Source organism: Gallus gallus, chromosome 3, assembly GCF_016699485.2.
Source record: "Gallus gallus isolate bGalGal1 chromosome 3, bGalGal1.mat.broiler.GRCg7b, whole genome shotgun sequence".
Lineage (NCBI taxonomy): Eukaryota > Metazoa > Chordata > Aves > Galliformes > Phasianidae > Gallus > Gallus gallus.
In genome coordinates, this window is record NC_052534.1 from 37544819 (window position 1) to 37567761 (window position 22943).

Sequence of the window (22943 nt, forward strand, 5' to 3'; positions counted from 1 at the left end):
AGGTAGCTGCACAAATGGCTGTAGCTGCAGTTAGGTTACCAGATCCACACCTGCTGGAACTGTCTGCACTGTACTAATTTATATGACTAAGATGGTGACACATAGTGCTCAGAATTCAGAATCTGTAGAAATGTTATATTGTGTTTCATGTCAGTTGGAGTGCAGTGGGAGAGAAGCATTATCTAAACACATCAGAAATCTTGCTGGCAAAATCCAGCCTTTCTTCTTGCATTTATGTCTTTTCCTTTCCCCTTTCCCCTTTCTTATGGGCATGTATTTCTAAAGTGCTGTGTGAATTTACAGTGCCAGTGCCCATGAGAATAGCAGGGTAGATGGATTTGCTGACAGCCAAAATCTAAAATACACGCATGCTTTTTTCTTTTTATTTCTGTATTCTTCCAAAAGTCTTTAATTCTAGTCACATGACCTAAAATAGGAGCCTGATAGTAGTAAGCCAGGTTTGCACTTGAATTCTCACTCTGGTTTGTAAGCTATTCTCCATCATGAGGAATATTTATTGAAGACTAATCTTTTGTTTTACAGATATAGATGAATGTCAGCAGGGCCACTGTCATCCAGATGCTTTCTGCTACAACACACCCGGATCCTTCAGCTGCCAGTGTAAGGCAGGTTATCGTGGGGATGGTTTCCAGTGTGTGTTAGGAGGTAAAAATTTATAGTTCTTGAAAATTAGAGCAGAAATGCAATTTGAGAATTGGAGGATATATGTTTCTCTGGAAAAAAATTGTATATTGTCTCACTGGGGGCTTTGTTCTTTCTCATGTCCCTTGAGGTCTGAACACCCAGCTTGTGCCAACAGTCTATTGACTGTTATTGCTTTTCCTGCTCAGTTATTGTTTTATGCTTTGTTTGTCTCCCCCCAGCAGTTCTCAGCCCCATGCTGATGCTATCTTTTGAATTTGCCTTAAGTAATGATTTGACCACAGACTAATTTTGTTTTCCATACACAACAGTCACATATCATAAAACACGTGGAACTGTTGGCGATGTAAATAAAATGCAACAATTACAGGAGAAAAGAGAAGGATGAAAGCAAAGGATCAGTACTGTTGTATTCAGCAAGAACTAGATGCCTACATTTCGAGTGTAGTCAGCCTGAGTCCAGAAGGACTAACTCCTGGTTCTAATTAGCTCTCAGATTTTTCTCTATTTACTCAGTTTATTCTCTAGTTAGCATAAAGCTTTCTTTCCACTCTTCCGTTCTTGCTGTTTAGTTTGGGCCTTGAAGTAGCAAGGAACACTAAAGCTTAAAGTAGCATTGTTACAGTCATTTCAGTTCAAAAGCATGACAAACATAGATGACAGTTGAATACTTTAATCCAGGAAACAAATAAAGCTTACCTTCTTAGTACATTTGAACCTACTTTGGCTTCTGAGATTCTTGCTCTTGGGCTAAATACACTGCACCTCTCCACAGACTGAAACTCAAAATATGCAGCCAAGAGTAAAAAGGGCACAGGGCCAAGGGGAAAAAAAGCAAGAAGCAGTAGGACTGAGGAGGGAGGCTGTCTTTATTCACAGCTTCTGCACTGTGTTTTAATGACATCCAAAGTGCTTGATCATTCAAAGCTGAGACTTTTTTGTTTTTATTAAATGATCTGCTGGCTTAGAAGTGCTTGTTTGAATGACCCAAATCTCTACCTGATGTGTTGCTGAACTTCTTTATTTCTCTTTTGTCACTGTCTTCCCTAATTCTGAAGATCTGACATTCTTTTATGGTAGGATACTAATGCTTCAAAACAAGGAGTTTATGTATGACTTACAGGAAAAACAAAACAAACCACAGAGTGATTTCTGGTTTTAGATCACGTTTGCATGACTTCATTGGGTGCTCAAAAGCATATGTTATGTCAAATCATTGAGTGTTTGTAGACTCTTCTATTGTAGCTAAATTGTAGGAGGTTGGGTGGTGGTTGACTCTGAAGCTTTAGCTTTTTCCACTTTTATATCAGCCTTTCAACATTGTTTTCAACTTATTTTTCATGCGCCAATGTTCGTGCGTATTTTCAGTTTAATGCCGGATGAATGGAGAACTACCTGGTGTTTCTGACCAGAGTTGAAACATTTATATAATGACCCTGTTGATGAAAACAGGATTATTACTCCTAAAGGAGAAACCTGATGTGAGTAACTTGAAGCAAAATCAAACCTTAGGGGTTTGGTTCTTAAAGAAGGATTGCAGAATGCGAAACACTGCTTTCATGTCTGGCACATTTGCCTTTGTAGCTGAAGCAGATAGTTTGGCAGATTGATAATTGAATCCAATCAATTCAATTCAATCAGCTCTATTACCAGGGCATATTTCATTTCTTCTGAGTATGGGCCTCAGCACCATGCGGACTGCCTCTTCTGCAGCAGTGCTGCTGCCTCTGGTTCCTCTTTGGCCGTTATGGCTGCTTGAAACTCAGAATGCTTGTCTGTTTTGCAGGCTGAGGCTAAGCAAACTTTTTGTGTAACAGGCTTGGTTTATTCTTTGTAAGCTGGCAGAATAACTGAATCATCAAATGCCCTTGCATTCAGGTAATAACAAAATGGTTTGGATAATTTTCTTATGTCTGATGTTTTAATAGATGGGGGTCTGCCAGATTTTGATAATTTTCATACATTCCTCATCTTGTTTGTTTGTTTAATGCTGTTTTGTACCAGGAATAGAAGACATGCTTTGGAAACATTTGTATTGTTTCTGCTCATGAAATTCTCCGAGCAGGGAAATAAAAGTTTTATAGATGATAAGTCTTGCTGTTGCTGAATCCTGACTGAAGTAGGAGTATCTGCATTGCCCTGCTGGTCTGTGGCAATGGCAGTGTTTACAACAAGCATGGCTACTCCTCCTTTCTTTGAGAGTTAATAGAACAATAGCTGCTCTTGGAATGTCATCTTATTGCTAAAGCTTGAGTACTTTTAAAATGGATATATCCAAAAGTTAATCATTGCCAGTAGCTGGAATCAAACAAGTTTCTGAAGCTCTGCAAAAAGCAGCTTAGTTTACCTTAGCACCCAATTTGTAAACCAACTTACTTTAGGATGCAGATTCCAGATGAGAATCCATTGTATTCAGATGTCATTAGAGAGCCTTTCTTCCCCTTTTACCTGATAAAATTTTGATCAAATTAGCCTCAGTCAACTCACTGAAGTCTTTCCTGGCTGTTAATAGCATGGAAAGTTTCGTATTCATCTGAATACTCTGTTCTTTTTGCTGTCCTTTTCCAAACAATATGTTCAGTTGCTTGCTTGTTTGGTGCCTTTTTTTATTATATGGAACATACTATTGAACTTTACCACTGCTGAACGGCTGCTCTCAAAGCAAGGAGACTAACAAGTAAAATGGATTTGAGTTGTACATAAGTGAATGTTGTAGGAGTTAACCCTGTAGGTTAATGAAAGAGTTAATGATGCTGGAATGTCTCACTGCTCACAGCTATTAAGAATGTCTGTACTTCATTATTTCCTCACGCTTCATTTTTCCATTTCAAAAAACCAGATGTCTGAGTGTTTCTACCCCTGCAGACCCCAGACACTGTTTACTAAACAGAAACAAATCTGGGTTCTTGGACTGGGGGTCTGACTGTTAAAGACATTTGCTGGTGCTCTGTACACAGTTTGTTTCACATGAAAAATGCAGAGGGCAATGCTGTAAGTGAAGGACTGCAAAGCAAAATGAATGGACAAAGGGCAGTGTGCTGTTTGTTTTGTTCTCTTCCTTTTTTGGCAGTGTCTGAGAACGGCAGTTAAAAGTGCTAGTGTAACTGTGATATTTGGGGAATAAAGTGAGCTACATCAGAAATTTAAAAAGCACTCTTTGGTTACGTACTGGACAGAGATTTATTATCACTTCTCAGTCTTCAGCTTGTGAATGAAAACCTGTTTGAGCAGTTATATCAGATCTTTGAAAAATTCTGAATGCTGTCACAAACTGATTAAATTTCATGTAGTGCATGAGTCTGTAATCCCTCTTGCAAGGTGGAAGAGAAGTCCCATAAATCCTTGTTCTTCATCCTTCTTTCCCAGCCTCCATTTTTTTTTTTTAAGTCCATAAATGATCTTCTACACTACTGGTACAAAAGCTTTCCTTTATGGCCAAAAGTGACTTTGAATTGTTTGTATATGGGTTTGTTTGTTCATTTGCTTTTTACCCCAATTCTGTTTATTTCTTTGCTTATGTGGGGAATGTGTACGTGTGTCTTTTTTGTCTGGACCACTTTCAGTATCCAGGCGATTTACCATTTATTTTTTCAAGTTTTGTGTTGTTTTGCAGAGTTTTAAATTCTACACTGCTAGTGGTGGTTTATAAAACAACCGAAAAATGTATGTTGAAATCCTTAAATTTATTTTTTCTGAGGAAGATTATTCACTTAGCTTGAGCTCAGGGTGCACCATTCCATGGAACTAGACTGGTGTGCACTGTGGCCTGCTGAACATCGCATCCCGGGCAGTCTGCGTTTTTCTGCACTGCAGCAGCTCCTCTCTTCTGTATGCTGGCTCAATTTTTCACTATCCTTTTGAACTCTGGGTACAAAGTTGGACCTAGTGTTCCCTGAAGTATCTTACTAATACCACCCAGAGCAATGACATTGCTTCTCTATGCCCGTGTGGTGCTCCCTCACAATCCCCACAGGATTCAGTGTAGTGCTCGCACTGAGTTAGTTGCCTGTGGATGACTTTTCTTAGTTGTTGTTTTCCAAGATAAGTCTCTGTCTTTAGAGACTGGTGTACATGGTGCATTCCAAGTGTAACTGCTCATTTGACTGCGTGAATCAGCGTGTTGATTGTAATGAGCTCTATTTACCTAGTAATGTCCTTCTCATCTTTTGTGTCCTATTTCTCTTCCAAATGACATGATCCGTGGTTGTGTGTCTTCCTCCAGAGCCCTAATGAAGAAATGAAATTTCTTAATAAGGAAATTTAAAACCAAACTAGGGTAATGTGGTAGCTTGCTAGACACACCACTACTTAATTATGTTCTTCCACTGACTCCAATATCTCTCATTTTTTTTATCTTTTTTTTTTTTTTTTTACCTGCATAGTGAGTTGAGTGCTATAAACAAAATTTGAGATAATGTAGACTTTCCTTCAGGGTTTGATTTTGTAACTTGACTCAAGACTCTTCGCCACCCACACTGAAGCTGAGGCCAAATGTTTTATTTGTTTGGACTGAGTTGTTCTCCAGACATTTGTATTTCTCTAATTGTGTCCAGGTGTACAGAACTTTTCCAAGGCTTTTGCTTGCATAACTTCTTCTTTTTTTTTTTTTTTTTTTTATTGGTACTTGTGTGACTAGTACACCACAGTAGTCTGTAGGCACATGGGATTAGATTCTGCTGGGCTGGGTCTATTCTGAGCCATACATAGCTAACACTGCCTGCTAGACAATGTCAAAGCAAGGAAGGAATAAATCTAAGTGTAATGTTTGATCTCCTTGTCAGACAGTTTGTGTTAAGTATTTCTAGCCGTCTGTAGAAATTAGGAATAGGATATTCCCCCATAATTAGACATCTTTCTCTCCCACTGTGCAGAGCCCCTCAGGTCTCAAGTGTAAGGTCAAAATGGCACAGATTTCTTTGTGTGGAGAGGGAAAAAATTTATTGTATTCTGTTAATTTCGTTGTGCTGTTTGGTATCTGGAGGGATATATTGGTCTAGATGACATTCCCTATTACATGACATGTAACAACAAAGGAAGATTTATTCTTCAGTCCAGACTGCTTTGTAAAATTGAAACCAGAAGAAACTGATCCCTGAATCTCTTGATAATCTGGAAAATTCATCTTTCTTCTGTAATCTCTGTATTAACATGTATAGCCATTGTGTATTACATGTTTCTCTGTATGTGTAGTAGTATTCCAGCTGTCAGTACAGCCTCACTTATGTGCCTTACCAGGAGCTGAGCAATCTGTTCATGCAGTTCCTTTCTTGGGTCCCAAAGTATTAAGTGAGCACTCAAATTTGATGCCTGAACTTTAAAAACTTAATACACATCAGAGCAGTAACTTGTCTCATTTCCTAGACTCTATGGAAAGATCTCAGCATCTGCTTTATGTCATGATTTTCTCTTGTCCCCCTGAAGGGAAACTTGACTTCTAGCATTACAAAAAAACTTTATCCACTGTATAGCCTGGCTAATTAGTCACATCTTGAAGTCCATGGGTGTTTGCCAAACAAGTAGACATTGGGGGGTCACAAGCTGGACAGAATGTTCTTGCTAATGTACTTTTAGGAGAAATAATGTTTTCCAGCTTCTCTTTTATGACCTTTCAATGTAGGAAGCTGCAAGGGAGCTTCTTGTTTTGTTTTAAATTGAATAGTGAAAAATATTGAAAATTATGTAAAATCAAGGCAAATGTGTTAGATCTACATAGGGCAGACTGTTTCTGAAGGTGCACTGATGGTGTATGCCTTCTAAATTTGTATCACGTTCCTCCAATAGCAAGAATACATGTTTTATAAGTAGTCAGTTTATGGTAACTGCTAATGGAGAATAGTTATTAATTAAAGCAGAAACATTCACTGATCTGTTTTCTTCATAGGAGTGGTAAAGACCAAATGCCAGCACGAGAAAGAAGTAGCTCTTGGAAGTGGAGGCACTTTCTTCCAAAGAGAAATAAGAGTTGGTCAGTTCATTCCCCAGTGTGATGAACATGGAAATTACGTACCCACTCAGTGCCACGGCAGCACTGGATATTGTTGGTGTGTGGATAGAGATGGAAATGAGATTGACGGCACCAGAAGTGGCCCTGGAGTTCGACCACCATGTAAGTGGCTGAAGCATTTGTTTCTTTTGGGTGTCTGTTCTCCGATGTGCACTGTCTCCCAAACATGGGGCCCGTGAGATGTAGCACCAAATTGGAGCAATGCAGGCATCTCTTGAATCAGTGACAGTTTGCCTCATGCTGCAGCCCTTTGGCAACTGCATTTATGCTTTTCCTTCAGCCAGGGCGTCTGGACAACTGTGGTGAGATGGTTTTCTGACTTCTTTCCTGCTTTGAAACTGTGAGGGGCCCCTATAGTTTCTGCCCTCTGGGAACCTCTGAATGTGTGGTAAATGGCTGCTGCCTCAGGAAATGAAGGATGTTCCTTCCAACCTCTTCATCACTTCAATTGCAAAATAAGATAGGCTTTTTTGAACATTTGAAGGAAGGAGCAATTACAGAGTCGAACTTGAATAGATCTATTATGTCAAATGCTTCTTCTCTGTCAGAAGAGAGGGAAAAAAAAAATCTGAAGTTTTCTGCATCTGATTAGAGTTGTTAGTGTCTATTTATCAGGCCATTCCCTTCTAAGAAGCCTGTCTATAATTGTCTCTGTATGTAACAAGGAGCCGTGTTACACTGCACAAGCTAATTTTTTTGCCATCTGTTTCTTCTTCTATCGACAAGGTCTGAGCACAGCTGCTCCTCCTGTTGGTATTGGGCCCTCTGTTCGACCAGACACAATACCACTGCCTCCAGGAACACATTTGCTTTTTGCCCAAAGTGGGAAAATTGAACATGTTCCACTGGAGGGAAACAACATGAAGAAAAATGGTGCAAAAGCACTCTTGCATATTCCAGTAAGTAACCTACTGTAAAAACCAATGTGTCTTGGAGGAGCTGTAGTGCAGATGAAAGTGATTGTTTGTCATCTTTGTCATTTGATAATTTAAGTTCCAAACTCAGGTTTTATTTTTCATTAAGGTTTTGGTATCTCAGCACTTTGTCACTGAATTTTTGATCTGACTATTTGAAAAAAGAAAAGATAACTGAGCTACGGAAAAAAAGTTATTTGCTTTTAAAGAATAGATCGTAAGACAAAAAATTAATATTTGTGATCTTATATGCCTCCAACAGTTGACTGTACAAATACTCCTAACCTCACATTTCTACTGATGTAAAAATCAAGAAGACTTGCAAGACCAGTATCTAAAGAGGCCCTTCTATTCTCTTCTTAAATTTTTGTCATTTTTTATGTACATCTTAATCTATTCCTGTTCTTCAGTTAGGTCTCAGCACTTCTTGGCTACAGATATACAGATCTTTTTTCCCTTGTTTCCTTTTTCATGTGCAGGCCCAGTGGGTGGTAGATATTTTTCCCACACTTCTTACTACTGTCTTGAGAATCTTTTTTCCTTCAAAATGAATCCCTGATGTTGAGAACCTCTTCTCCATCACCTGTGAAACACACAAACTCTCCCCACTTCCAGTTTTGTCACATTCATTTTGCCTGAAACATGGGATTTCTGTTTTCGTTCCAGTGAGAGTATTTATTATAGTTATAAACAGCAGGTATCATGTTGGCCTAATAAATGAAATACAGACTAAATTATACAGATTCAGTTCAGTAAATAGTACTGCAAACTGTGTTGTGATGTAAGGGTGAAACTTAGCTTTTTTCTGTTGTCCAGAGTTCTGCTGCAGTAGTGCTTTAAAGAAAATACTTTCATGAGAGAATTGGAATTCGGATGATATAGGCACACAATTCTGAATCTCTGTCAGCTAGTCTTATTACTTATTGGTCTAGCTTAGGACTATCTTCAGGAAAGAGCTTTCAAAAGATAACAGGCAACTCTTCATTAATACTTTAATTAAACTCTCAGTCTCTGCTATTAGCGTCTTTTATGTTATCTCAGTGTTGTATATTTGGGAAGTGACAGCATGAAGACATTTAGATTGTTCAGTGCTCTACAGCATTATTGTAGGCTCAGTAATAAGTCATCTCTGTTCTGGTGCTTGTTTTTTGGACCACTTCTCAAAGAAGGTACTCATCTTTGTTTTTCTGTCAAATGAATGAGAATCTTAAGTAGCAAAAGCAGCAAAGGAGGTAGGCTCAGTGGCCCATGAAAAATTAGCATTTTACCCAGAAAGTGCCTTTCATTTGCTTGGAGTAAACTCTTTCGAGTTTACGCTCTAAACTCGAATCTTCAGACCTATCTTCCTGTGCCCAAAAAATCACTTCCTTCGCTGTGAGAATATTCATTCCACCAGAAAGATTTATTTGTGGAGTATTTCCAAAACTGTTATTTAATGAACTTAACTTTGCTAGAACTTTGTTGTGGCAATTGATACTTTTTATGTAGCTGCTGAAATGCAGCCACTGTGTGTGGATTGATGAATATGCAGAAAGAATGAAAGGAAAAAAAGCAGATGAGGAATAATACAGTAAGATGTTAGCAAGAACTTTCTTCAAATGAACATATGTACTTCTTTGGAGTAAGCTCTGTGAATAGTGTCTGCTTGTTAAAAGGAATTTACAATTGGAAGCACTATTCTAAGCTACTCTACAGTGACTGCCCACACCTTCCTTTTCTCTGCTTGATCTAATTTGCTTGCTGGTCAACAGGACAAAGTTATTATTGGAGTTGCTTATGACTGCATGGACAAGATGGTTTACTGGACAGACATCAGCGGTCCGTCCATCAGTAGAGCTAGCCTGCATGGTGGGGAGCCAACGACCATCATCAGAACAGGTAACAGCACCAAGTTCTTCCTCTTCCTATTTCCTATTAATGGCATTAAAGACATGAATTTGATAATAATTCACAGGTGTTACTTGTGCTATAGTATTACACGTGAGTATTATTCAGATAAACAATACTCCAAAAGCTTTGGTAACTTAAAATGAAGAAGGATCTATTTCCTGTGTAGTAGCACTTCATTGCAGTGCTTACACTACATTGCAATTTGGGTTACAGTTTTGATGATTCTTTAATGTAGGAAAATCATGGGAACTTTTCATCAGTCCGCAGATGTGCAGATAAAGGTGATCCAGCAAGTATTGCGTGGCTGGATTTTTGAAAAGCTTTTGTGAAGTTCTTTGCAAGAACTCTCTATGAATAGATTTGTAATGGTTCTCTGCTTGAACTAACACTTTGTTATTGACTGACTAAAAGATAAGTAACAAGATTAGCAGCAAATGGCAGGTGTTCATGATGGAATTGAGCTATCTAGAGCATTTAAAATATGAAAACATTTCTTAAAAGGTTAAGAAGAAGGACAGGTTTAGGAAACCAAGTGAGTGTGGAGCATGAAGGGAAAACAAACAAACAAACAGCCAAAGAAGCTAGTGGGAGTTACTTTTTACATACTCATTTGCGTCCTAGAATACTTGTAATGCCAAGATGCTAGAGTTTCTTGCTTTTGATCCTTTCCAGGTATTGTCACTGAAATGTAGGAAATTATTTTAGCAAAATAATCAACTACTTCTAAAACTCTACAATAAATTTGCTTTGGTTTTCTTTGGATGTGTTGCATATCTCTACCTGGGGTATGTGCTTCAGAATAGCCAGCTTGTTGGTACTCCATTTTGGCTCTCAGGGTCAATGGAGAGATGGGAGCAGCTTGGATTGTGCTTTTGTCCTGGGGAGGGTTAAGGGAAAACTTAAAGCCATCCCTAACCACAACAGCAACTATTTCTGTACAACTTGACTGTACTTCTGTACAACTTGTTGGCGGAGGAATTTGTAGAACTTCCTTTTAATCCTAACATTTTTAATTTAAGGGAGACCTTAAGCCATAGTTGTAAGCATATGCATGTATAACTACACTGTCAGTGGGGAAAGGATTTCCAGTCTCTACCATATGAGGATCTACTCTTCAAGGATTTCGTCAGATTGTGCACTTCAAAAAAGCGAAGGAAATTGCTATTGCTAAAGATTTTGAATATGTATGAATTGTTCCATCTAATGAGACTGTGTGTGTGCCTTGAAAGCCTTGCAGTATATAAAATATTTTAGGAATATTTGTGAAGGCTTTCAACTAAATTGGATTATTTGAGGTAATTCAAAGTGCTTAAAAGATACCACTGCTGCATGGGAACCTTGTGATTTTATCTGCTACAAAAAGTGCTTTATATGTAAAAGTATCTCATAATTTCTCTTGCCTTGTTGTTCACATAGGATGTGTTTGGTATTCCTGAAGAGATGTTGAGAAATGTTTCTCTTTACTTCCTGCATGGAAATGTTAACTGGATCTTTGATAAAGGATCAGAACAATTTATGGTTGGATATTCAGTATTTGAATATCTCTGTGATATTCAAAACTGAAGCTTTAAAATTTCAGTAAAAAGGAAAATGCCTCGCTCTTAGAAAGCTCATGAGAATTTATTATTTTGTTTTGATCTTTGCCTTTTTCCTCTGGAGGGCTGCAGCTGCTTTCTTCAGTTCACACGTATTTTTGTGGAATGCACTTTTTTTTGGTTGTTGTTTTTAAAGCTCTTGCAATCCAAGATGAATTGCTCTGCAGAAGCATGTTTTACTGTGGAGCCCCATCCAGTTCCCATCTATTCCTGCAGCTGTATTGCCTGTGGAGGCTTTCTGAGCTCTGCAGCTGTGGGGGCAGGTCAGGAAGGAGAGCTTCCGTCTTTGTTGCAATTGCTTAATTTATATTAGTTGTATGTCTGTACAAGCCTGTCTCTTTCCAAGGAGTAGAGCCTGTGACTGTACCAGCCTTGTCACACACTGTTTAATGGCTGTCAGTAAATACACTTGAAAATTAGTAGAAGACTCATTTGCCACATTTTTTTTGTTGCAGGACATTTAAGTGATGTGTAGATCCACATTTGAAAAATTTCTTGACAGCTGGCTGGTATGAAGGGTCACTGCCTGTTTTGGGAGTGACCACATGCAATTCTACTTCTGTTGGAACTGAAATCAGACTAGAAGTGATCTGTAGTAGCTTTGGCCTCACAGCATCCCACACAGCCTTCATACATTCATTGAAAAGGAGCGTGAATGTTGAAAAGTGTAGTAGCAGCTTTTCCACAGTGGCTGAATTAAACCTTGAAGAGCTATGTATTTATTTTGCGTCTTTCATGTGAGTTAGAAATTACTAAGGCTAAAGCAGAAAGGATGTTATCTGTTATTTCCTGTTGCTTTTGGAACAACTAACTATCCAAGACAAATAGTGCACATACAGTACTAAAATACGTTCCAAAAAGGGTTGCTGTGCAAAAACAAAGAACAGGATCTAAATTCCATCGGTTAACTAATAGCATTATCTCTACTGCTTTGGAGCATACTTTCTGTATTGCTTTGGCTAAGCTTGTTAAAAATCCAGTTTTCAAATGAGTGCCATGTATGCCACTTACCAAAGAAGGGGGAATATTAAACACTGTAAAATCATTCTAGATCCTGACTTGCTAAGGAGGGTAGAGTAGGATTTTCATAGTCTATATTTATTTCCCTACTATCAACTCTTAATTTTTTTTCTTTCCTTTCCTCCTCAAGGCAAGTTTACATTCAGACTCGGGATGCATGCTAGTTTGGTTCTTATGTTTATCATTCAGTAAAACAGTTATAATAGCCCAGTATAATGCATAGTATGAAGCATAAGTGAGTATCTTAACACTCTGGGCTATCTGTGCTGTAGCTCCATCTGAAAAATAGGTGAAATCCAAGGCTTATGTAAAGGATGTGTTCCCAAGGAGGGAAATTTGCTGAGGAAGGCCTGGGGAAAAAGCTATTAAGCTTTTTCAACCGATGTGGCTTTTGTTGCCTGCAACCAGGAAACTGAAGAAAAAATTCTCTGTTAAGAGTTGTGAATGCTTATGAGGCGAATGTTGCTAAGAAATGTGATGTCTATGAATATTTTTCTCTATTCTCTTGCAGACCTGGGAAGCCCTGAAGGGATAGCTCTAGATCATCTAGGTCGCAACATCTTCTGGACTGACTCTCAACTTGATAGAATAGAAGTGGCTAGACTGGATGGGCGCCAGCGTCGCATCCTTTTTGACACTGGCCTGGTGAACCCCCGTGCAATTGTTGTGGATCCTGTGAGAGGGTATGGATACATTTTGAAAATACACATGCAAAGGTTGGCTTCTGAGAGGGATCAAGTAAATTCTTAGCCTCAGAAAGGGCATTCAAGGGCAAAAAAAAAAAAACAACCCACTAACAAATGGCTATTAATAATAAAGTGTCAATGAATTAATGGCCTCTCTGAAGTTCTCCCCTGACCATAAACTACTCTGATCAATTCTACTGTATACTGCTTGATGTGCTGAAAAGAAAAACAGGATTTTGAATGAATCCCACAGATGTGTGCCAAATGTTGCTGTTTCTGCTGCTTAGCTTGTGTAGACATGATGGGTGGTGGAAAGAGTGCTGTGGATGTACATTTTAAACAGTCCACAGAACTGTTGTAATAGGAGTGTTTTTGCCTGGCATCTAGCACATAACCTAAACAAAGGATGGAAAGCATTTCTTCTTGTATGTGATTGTTTTCTTTGTTATTGACGGAAGCATGACGTTCAGTGTATCTTCATGATGTTCTGTCACTTCAACATTCAAGGGCAATATGGTGTTTCTTACTAATGTAACCACTACTTTGGCAATGTAGTGTTATTTGTATCCTTACTATTTTTTTTTCCTTGATTACAACAGTCATTTGAGATTGGTCAGTCTGTATTTTTTCCTTTTTCTTCCTCTTAAGAAACTTGTACTGGACTGACTGGAACAGAGAAGCTCCTAAAATTGAAACTTCATACATGGATGGCACAAACAGAAGAATTCTTGTGAAGGATGATCTGGGATTACCAAATGGGCTGACATTTGATCCTTACTCCTCAATGTTGTGTTGGGTAGATGCAGGTAAATAGGTGTTGAAGTCTATCTTCATAATATTAGCATATTAAGTACATTCAATCCTGAGAAGATGCACAGCCAATTAGTATTTATAGCTCTTTGGGCTACAACTTGGATTTCATGCCTTGATTTTTGGCTTTAGTAATCTCACTTCATTTGTTTGTACTACCTCTGTTGGGTTCTGTGTAAGCTGAAAGATTTTAATTCTGACCAAAAAGCTGTCTAGAAATAAAACAGGTATCCCCTCCCTGGAAGCATTCAAAGCCAGGCTGGATGGGGCTTTGAGCAACCTGGTCCAGCTGGAGGTGTCCCTGCCTATAGCAGGGGGTTGGAACTAGGTGATCTTAAAGGTTCCTTCCAACCCAAACCATTCTATGATATTATAATCAAGAGATGAATTCTGCCATTAACTCATTGATTATGCTTAAAGACAAAAAGTATGCTTTTAATTCTCATATAAACCTTTTTTTCCCCCATCTTGCTGTCTTTCTTACTGTAGACTGCCAGAGATCTCTTCCTGTGGAGGTGCTTTTATACTTCAAGTCACCTTTCAAGTTTATGATAAACTAAAAAGATCGAGCTCTGTTTTTCACTGTAAGGAACTTTCTCTAGCCTTTAATCATTTCTCCCTCTGCTATCTTTCTTTTTTTCCCCATCTTTTGTTCTCAAATTTGTCTCTTCTCCTTTTCTTCTCCTAATTTTGAAACCCACTAGCTAACAAAATTCTACAGGTGTTTACATTTGCTAGCAGTGTTCCTGAGGTGTGTAGTGAACTTAAAACTAGGCCTTTTTACACCTTATTTGCATCTGTAAGGTGTTCTTCCTGCAGTCTTGGTTGCCCAAGTCAGCAATTATTTTGCAAACATGCTTACCTAGCTCAATTCAAAAAGTGCCTTCCAGAAGAAGTAGAACTGGTTAGTGGTTGAAGCATCCCTCCAGAATGGAGACCTTCTGTCAGCTTCTACTTCAGCCTGAGGATGCTGGTTTCTGCACCTGGAGTTTCAACTTGTGAGCAATGGACATTTGCGCTTCTGTAAGTGAGGTGCTGTGCTGATTACATTAGCACTAATGTGCTTTGCCATCCAGTCTTTGACACGTTTGGAGATTTGGCATGGCAAGGCCTTTGGCTGAGCAGCAGACTGAAGGGCATCCAGAAGACTTTAGTCTGTTTGTGCTTGCATGTTTATACTTATCCTTTCTTCCTCGTGAGAGCTGTAGTGGTCTTTGCTTTGAACAAACTGAATTGTTTCACTTCACCCAGGTACCAAGAGACTGGAATGCATGAACCCTAATCAGCTTGGTCGACGAAAGATTGTTGAAGGAATTCAGTATCCTTTTGGTGTTACAAGCTATGGGAAGAATTTGTACTACACAGACTGGAGAAGGTATGTTATCTGCAAAAGAAATTACGGAATGCTTTATTCTGTTCCTCTGTCTGGTAGGAAGTGAAGCTTATACTGCATTTCTCATGTCTGCAATGTCACACATTCCTCCTCCTCTTCTTCTTCTTTTTTTTTTTTAATTTCTGGCAATAGCTGTTGCAGAACAGAGTGATTCTGTAAGGCTGACCTATTGATGTTGCCACTTAATTGAGTTTTCTTCTTATCATTTATGAATATAAATTATAAAATATTATAAAATATGATTTGTCCTCTAAGAAAATACTTAAAACACTAAGCATTTTTGGGAAATGAGTGGGAGTTAACATGTTTCCCTTAAGGCTTTAGTTGCTGCATTGTAGAGGGCAGAAATTAGTCACTCAAGGCTTTTTATGCTGGATGTTATCTGAATACTTAACCAGAAATAAGACGACATTTTTACTGTCTTGATGACACTTCCTTTGTTGCAAGTAAACTAAAACATTGAAATGCAATTGAGACTTTGGAGTTTACTATGTATTTACAGAAAAAAATATCCAGTTCATGTATATTTAACTGTCTTTTCAGAACGTAAATAGTTATGTGGGCTCTAGCTACAAACTCATATACAAACAATTCTGTCACTTGCAGCAGGAAGAGCTATTAGTGTGTTTAAGGATTCCCAGGCTAGAACCTAACAGCTGGGAAATGCTATTCCAGTTAAATGGGAATCTGTTGAAGTTGTGTCAGTTACTGCCCTTTGGTTTCTAGGAAAAAAAAAATCCTTATGACAGTGTTCCTTCCAAATATGAGGCTCCACCTGGAATACATTGTCTGTAATCATTATGTGTAATAGCTGTGTTGCCTATGTCACAGAAAATATGGGATTGCAGAATGTGTAATGCATCAAAACCACTAACAGATGTGTTCCTGTAGAGGGACATGTATTGGAAGTACCTCCAAAATTATTAAGTTGGCTCCCTGCTACTGAATCTCACTGCTGTCTAGGATGAGGGCTGTGGTATGTGTACTTGAGTTCTCCATACAAGCTGAGGTCTTGGGGGATTTTTCTTCAGACATGACTCTCTAATAGTGGACAGAGAAACAATTCTAGATTTCTTCCTTCTTCTGTTTTGTTTGTTTTGTCTTGTACTCCTATATTAATCCCACTTCTGTATATTCTCTCTTGTTTTTGTCAGGGATGCTGTTGTAGCTGTGGATCGCATGATTTCAGTAGAAAATGATAACTTCCAACCTCACAAGCGCTCCCGTCTCTATGGAATCACTACAGCTTTTGCTCAGTGCCCAGGAGGTAATACAGATGATCCTCAAGCTTTTCCAGCTGTGCGGCATCTTAGTGCATGAATGAACTTAGCCCTTCAGTGAGAGCTGTTACTGCCACCTGATGTAGGTGGTTAGTGAAGGTCTGGTTATTGCTTAGATTTCAGTCTTCAGAGAAATTAAAAATTAGAATTTTTTTTTCCAACCAGAATAGGCAAAGGTTGAGCCAGCAGTGTGCCCAGGTTGGCCAAGAAGGCCAGTGGCATCCTGGCTTGTATCAGGAATGGTGTGGTGAGCAGGACTAGGGAAGTCATCCTGCCCCTGTACTTGGCATTGGTGAGGCGTCACCTTGAGTACTGTGTTCAGTTTTGGGCACCTCAGTACAAGAAGGACATGGAGGTACTGGAGCAGGTCCAGAGAAGGACAACGAGGCTAGTGAAGGGCTTGGAAAATCAGCCCTATGAGGAGAGGCTGAGGGAGCTGGGGCTGTGTTTAGTCTGGGGAAGAGGAGGCTGAGGGGAGACCTTATTACTCTCTTCCAGTACCTGAAAGGTGTGTGTTTACAGTGAGAGCAGGGTAGGTCTCTTCTCACTGGTGACAAGACGAGGGGAAATGTCCTCAAGTTGCGCCAAGGCAAGTTTAGGTTGGACGTTAGGAAACTCTTCTTTACAGAAAGGGTGGTTAAGCACTGGAATAGGCTCCCCAGGGAGGTGGTTGAGTCACCGTCCCTGGATGTGTTTAAGAGCCGTTTGGATGTGGTGCTCAGAGATATAACTTAGCAGAGGGTTGTTAGAGTTAGGGTACTATGATTAGGCTGCAGTTGGACTTGATGATCTTTGAGGTCCTTTTCAACCTGAGTAATTCTATGATTCGACATGGCTAAAGCTGCTGTCTTGTCAGTATCTAAATTGAATCCTACACTTATGGCTAGGGCCTTACTTACTCATTTTTAATTTCAAACTATAGAAAAAATGGTCTTCCAGATGTCCTTAATGAGATCCAGTGTCTTTAAAATGGGAATGTTCAAAAAACAGCAGTTGGCAGAGTGGGTGGACTGATCTTTCTGCTCTGTTGAATGTTAAGCTTTTCAGATACGTTACTGAAAAGCCCCCTGTGAAACTTAGAAGAGAGAAAGCTGATAGCCTTGAAATAAGTTTACTCTTTGGGAAGCAATACCACTGTCCAGTTACATTCTTCTTTCCAATTCACTGTTATGAGAAGAGTTCTCTTTTTTATTATTACTATGTGGCTGGATTTATAATTGTGTTGTTTTAACTTCAGGCCTAAAAAAAATCCTAAATAGAGTATCTGCTCAAGTTATTCAATACATACAGTAAAAACATAATTGCATGTCTGGTTCAGGGCATTAAAACATGCATATGAATTTCATAACTAAGAAAACAGATATTTTATTCCTAGTAGTTAATTAATTAGTTGGTTAACTAGTTAACTTGATAATGTTAACTACTAGTTAATAATTGATACTTCCATTCTGATAGGCACTGTATAACAAAACAACAGTCTGTGCTCTAACTAGAAGATTATATTTGTCATTTTAGGAACCTTGACGTTATTTTTTTTTCTTATTTACTTCAAATGTTTGTCTCTGACTAATGTCTTTCTCCTCAAATCCATTGCTTTGGGCACTCCTTCATCTTTCATTTTACCCCTCAGTGTTAATGCATTCCTTCCTACACACCCTATTTTTGTGTTTTTGCTAGTCATTCCTCAGAGTTTTTCTAGTGGGAAGTTGGGAATGAAGTCCTGTACCATTTTGAATTTGGTCTTCATTTGTTACATTTTGCATTTTCTTACCTTCTCATCATTCTAATGTCTGTGACTACTCAGCCAATTTATGAAGTACATTTCTGGGCATATTTTTTTTTATGTTGCCTGTCCTGCTCTGTCCTGATATCTGGATCTTTCCTTGAGGTGAATATCAGAAGCAGGGATCTGATGACTTTGATCTCCCCAACATGTTTGTTTCCCTGGTGTAGTCATGAAATCTGCACATTTTACACATGTGTTTGGATTTTATTGTGGGTTTGCTTTTGCTTTCCTTCAACATTCTTCATCTCTTCTTTTTCAGGACATAACTACTGTACAGTGAATAATGGTGGTTGTACTCACCTCTGCTTGGCTACGCCAGAAGGTCGCTCTTGCCGCTGCCCTGACAACACAGTTGGAGTGGATTGTATAGAAAGAAACTGAGCATTAAAATAAGCTTTCAAGCAGCAGGCACCTTCTGGGAATGTGCCATAAACAGTTCAGATCTATCAACACAATCAGGCCCTAGAGATAAGTGCTGCATGCTGTTGACTGCAAGCCGCAATGCGCATATGCAGACACACAGGCAATGACTGTTTTGTAGCAGTTAGGCAAGACAGAGCCATCCAGGGTGGGTCCAATTGCATCTTAATCTTTGTAATACAATCTTTTTGCTTTGAAAGAAAAACATGGAGGCCTTAGTTGTACCTGAGTTGGGCTAGGAGGAAGTGTGTCTTAGCTGAATACAGAATGGAGTAAAAGATGGTGTGATCTTGAGACTGAGTTGCACCTCAAAGCACACAGCAGTTATCTGCATAATGGCATGTTTGGCCCTTCGCATATGTGAAGGCTGTATTTTTAGCTGAGAAGCAGCCAGAGAGTCCCAAGGATGGATAGATGTAGGTGAGAACACCTGGTAATATCACAGATTTAATGCCTAACTGCATTCATCCCCACTACCAGTCTTTCAATTTTTGAAACTTGAATCTCAACTTTTGACTTGTTGTTATGGAAATACTTTATCCGCATGCTGTCAGGGTATTATTTACTACCCTCATGTGATCCATACCCATGGCATGTGATTCTTTATAGTCAGGACTGCGTAATGGCTGTGTTTGAAGTTTTTGCTGGAGTTTGAGGGATTTATTTTTCTTCCATCTGATGTAGATTCCTTAGTAGTTTCCTAAAATCCCCTAAACAAACTTCTAGATTTAGATCTCAGATGCTGATAGTTCATCAAAGAATAGATATTGGTTCATTTGGAGGTGTTTTTTAAAGAGAGAGTCATATTTGTTTCCTGAGAGCTTTTAAAATAATATTTCTGTATTTGATTCTATAAGCTTGAAAATGATCTTTGAGTTTTATTGTAGTCATCTTTCTTCTTTATCAAACTACGTTATGCTTTTTTTGGTAAACCATAAGAAACGTGGCAGTTAAAAATCCAATTTCCAGAAGGGTTGGCTATGTCTTGGTGCTTAAAGGTAAAAAGCATTATGCCCCCTTTGTGTGCCATTGCTGAGTAACAGCAAAAAAAGTACGCTGAAAATCAAAGCAAACTTGAAGCATATTTCCAGCATTACCAGTGAGCTGGAGTTGGGAGGCAAAATCAAAAAAGCATATTCTTAATGTCATCCTAAACCAGGAGTGAAGTTTAGCTTCTGCACAGTGTGTTGGGAAAGAAGCTCACATGCAAGCCCACTTCTGTCAGTGCACACTTCACAACACTGTGGTAAGAGCAGTAAGCCATTAATATCCCTATTTCCTCACTCCCTTTCCAGATGCTACAGTTAAGCTTCATAAAGAGCCAGTTCTGTGTCTTAACTGTGTGACATCTTTCTCTTTAATTGTATATTTATCATAAAATAACAATGTAAACATTTTAAAGATATTTTGGTGTAACTTTTTATAACAATTAATTCATTTTACTCATACACTTAATCAGGTGAAATGAAGGTGCTTGATAATTCTTTCTCCAGAATTATTCACATATCTGGTGAAATATTAAAGTTTACACTCTGTACAGGTATCTACAGTACGGTCAATAAAAATGTTGGTTTTTTAAAAATTATTTTCTATTTTTAAAAAAATATCCTGCCTGCAGACGGAGGTGATATGCAGTGTTGGAATTCTCTTTTCTTGTACAGGTCTGGGTTTAGCTGACTCTTCTATCTTGTCGTGATTTTTCTCATCTGAGATGAAACAGAATAGGGCTTTGGTATTTTAAAAGCACTAGGATTCTTTTATGCCAAACAAGTATGAGAGCACTTGAAGAGCATATACATTCCTCTGTTTTGTGACTTGGATGACACAGATCTTTTACTGGTTGTTAACTGTTGTTTAACTTTGTCAGGTAAACCTAATTCAGTTATACCATACTTGTGCGTTAGTGGAAACACAGGGCAAGGACTACAGTAAGTGAGGGACAGAATGCACTGCTTTTCCCAAAAATGGCCTGGGTGTAGAGTTTTGAGGTGACAAGGTGCTTTGTCACTTGGTGCTGCAGCATGTGAGCTGTGTGTGTGGCTGTGAATGTGCTGTACCTGCAGGTTGAAAGCTAAGCAGTGCAGCCTGTTGGAGGTGGTGATGCTGAGGTTAAACTCCTTCGCTTTTACTCCTGCAGTATGCCAGTGTCTGACCTGGAAGCAGTGACCAGGATCAGGTTGTCCCGTGATTCCTAGGCAGGTCTGTAGTGACGAGGCAGGCCTGTGGGCAAGCTGGGGAGTTGGTCTCTTGGCCAGGATAAGGATCAATGGGATGCATGGCTGTAGCACAGCTGTGGCAAGCCTCAGGGTGAGAACCTCAGCTAAAGAGCAGCCCCCAGGGGAAGGAGGGTGGTCCTCAGTGAGGTCTCGCAGAAGCAGTGTTTGAGTACAAGCCTCTGCTGAGGTTTCTTTGGGCTTTCTTCATACCTCCTATCAGCCAGCTGGCCTCGTACAACCAGCTCAGCTGCTAGTGGTAGGAGTGTGCGCTGGGTCATGATGCTCTGGAGTTTCCTTATTGCTCTAAATGTTTGCTTCCTCATTGAGTATTGCTAAATATTTGGCCTCAAAGGTGTTTTGTGGTGTTGAAATTAAAATGAGGAATGCATTCTGGGGAGAACCTAATCTTTTGAGATTTTGGCATTAGCTCACAGCAGAGTGTCTGTGTTGTGTTTGTTATAATTTTTACAGTTAAATGTTCATGAGTATTTTGAATGAGACATTACAAATGTGAATTTTCTCTCTCCTCCCTCTAAACATAGAGAGTTAATAACACTGTGCTTTCTCATGCTGACGTGGATCTAATACATCTATGGAAAATGGGATTTCTTCAAAATTAATTTATCATAATAGTCTGGTGCTGTAATCATGTCAGTTTCTGTTGTTATGGTGTTGGAGGAGATGATTGATTAAACATAATTGTAGTTCTTTTTTTTTTTTTTCCTACCAAACACCAGTAGGAAAACCGATAACTTCTCAAGAACTCTTTCCTCATGGTGCAAGTCCAGTGTGGCTTACTGAACCCCAGCATCCCATCCAGTATTTTTGCAGGTTGGCAAACTGCTTACTCTGCAGTTCTCCAGTCGTACAATTTTGTCACAACATATTACAATTTTAACTCCTAGACATATAATGAGGAAAGACAGATGATTAGTAGGGGATAATGTCCCCTCAATGACAGTGTCACAATGCATCAGTTTAACCTATGGTTAAATGCAAATTAGAGGAGGTGTGTTGTGCAGTCCATCAGGGATATTGGTGACCGGGGAGGGGGTTCCTGAGCTGGGGCAGCCTCAGGGGAGGCAGAAACCTACCAGGAGCCAGCAGGGCCCAGAGAAGCAGCAAAGTAAGGCTGAGGACATGGTGAAGGAGATCTTTTTGCTTGGAGATCTTGCTGGGGGAAAATAAAATAAAATAAAGGTTGTGAAACGCACATGTTTGCAGAGAATACAGTTGAGAGACACCCCCTGCTTGGCCTATTGCCTCCAGCATCCAAGTCCCCAGCTGGGGATCTGGCAGCAGTTTGTTCGTTAAGAGATTGAACCACTTCTTTTGTTTAAATTCTGCTCCACTTGAAATCTGTCCTTTATCTGATAAATAAGTTTAGGGCAATCTGTCAGTAAAATAGGTGAAAGATTTGAAAACTGTTTCCTACAAATGTGCGTATTGAGGGCTCTGGGGCTTTGCGTAACGTACAAGAGGCTCAGCTGCCCCTGCAGCTCAGCAAGTGGAATTCCCTGCTGCTTTGTGGCAAAGCAGATGGAGCTGCAGTAACATTTAATGCCTTTTTTTTCTTTTTCTTTTTTTTTTTTCTTTTTCCAGGAAGATTCTGGACTTGATGAACAGAGGAAAGCTGCTAGTCTCACAAGTAGCCAGCATGGCGTATTTCATCCTTTGGCTTCTTTATTTCAAGTATTCACCAAAACCAATTCCATTTGTGGTTCCTTTGCTCTGGGCAGGCAGTGTTTCCTACCTGATGCACTATCTGGAGCACACCTCAGGCATACTAAGGGGTTGTGTAATGAGAAACATGGCCTGCTGTATAGATACTGATGGGCCATGCCACACGGTGGCTGTGCATCTGACCCAGGAACTTGTCTACTGGCACTGAGGGTGGCAATGGAAATCTTCCCAGCAGCTGCATGTAGGTTATGGAGAAAGGGCAACTGTGGTGAAAGGCAGCTGAAGGGGAAGCAGGTCTTGAGGCAGCGGCTGCTGATCTGTGTGAAGGCAGAAGGAGCAGCTAGCATGGGGACTGTGGTCCTTTTGTGGTCAGTACACTGCCGGGGGTAGGGTAAGGAAGATGAACTTGCAGAGTCACTGAGTTCTAATGTGTTCTGGAAACCATTCAAGTCTCTTCCTTTCTCACTAGAATCAGAATTTCTCACTGACCACAGCAGTCTCTTTAGGCACTGTGGTTCCTCCCTACTTTATGCAGAGAACAGACCTCAGCAGATAGCCCAGAAGAAAGCCAGAGCAACAAAGC

At 39.5% G+C, this 22943-nt stretch overlaps 1 protein-coding gene across 3 annotated transcripts in view; it reads left to right on the plus strand.

The window, feature by feature from the left end:
- The window catches only part of NID1 (nidogen 1), a 37393-nt gene extending 17350 nt beyond the window's left edge, over positions 1-20043 (plus strand). For all 3 annotated transcript variants that reach the window (XM_040698268.2, XM_046939488.1, XM_046939487.1), the window contains exons 12-20: positions 544-666; positions 6545-6769; positions 7394-7566; positions 9333-9459; positions 12598-12769; positions 13421-13578; positions 14834-14957; positions 16130-16242; positions 18301-20043. In XM_040698268.2, coding sequence (XP_040554202.1) covers positions 544-666; positions 6545-6769; positions 7394-7566; positions 9333-9459; positions 12598-12769; positions 13421-13578; positions 14834-14957; positions 16130-16242; positions 18301-18422 — 1337 coding nt within the window. In that variant the 3' untranslated portion in view covers positions 18423-20043. The remainder of the gene's footprint in view (positions 1-543; positions 667-6544; positions 6770-7393; positions 7567-9332; positions 9460-12597; positions 12770-13420; positions 13579-14833; positions 14958-16129; positions 16243-18300) is intronic.
- Positions 20044-22943: the final 2900 nt, after the last annotated feature.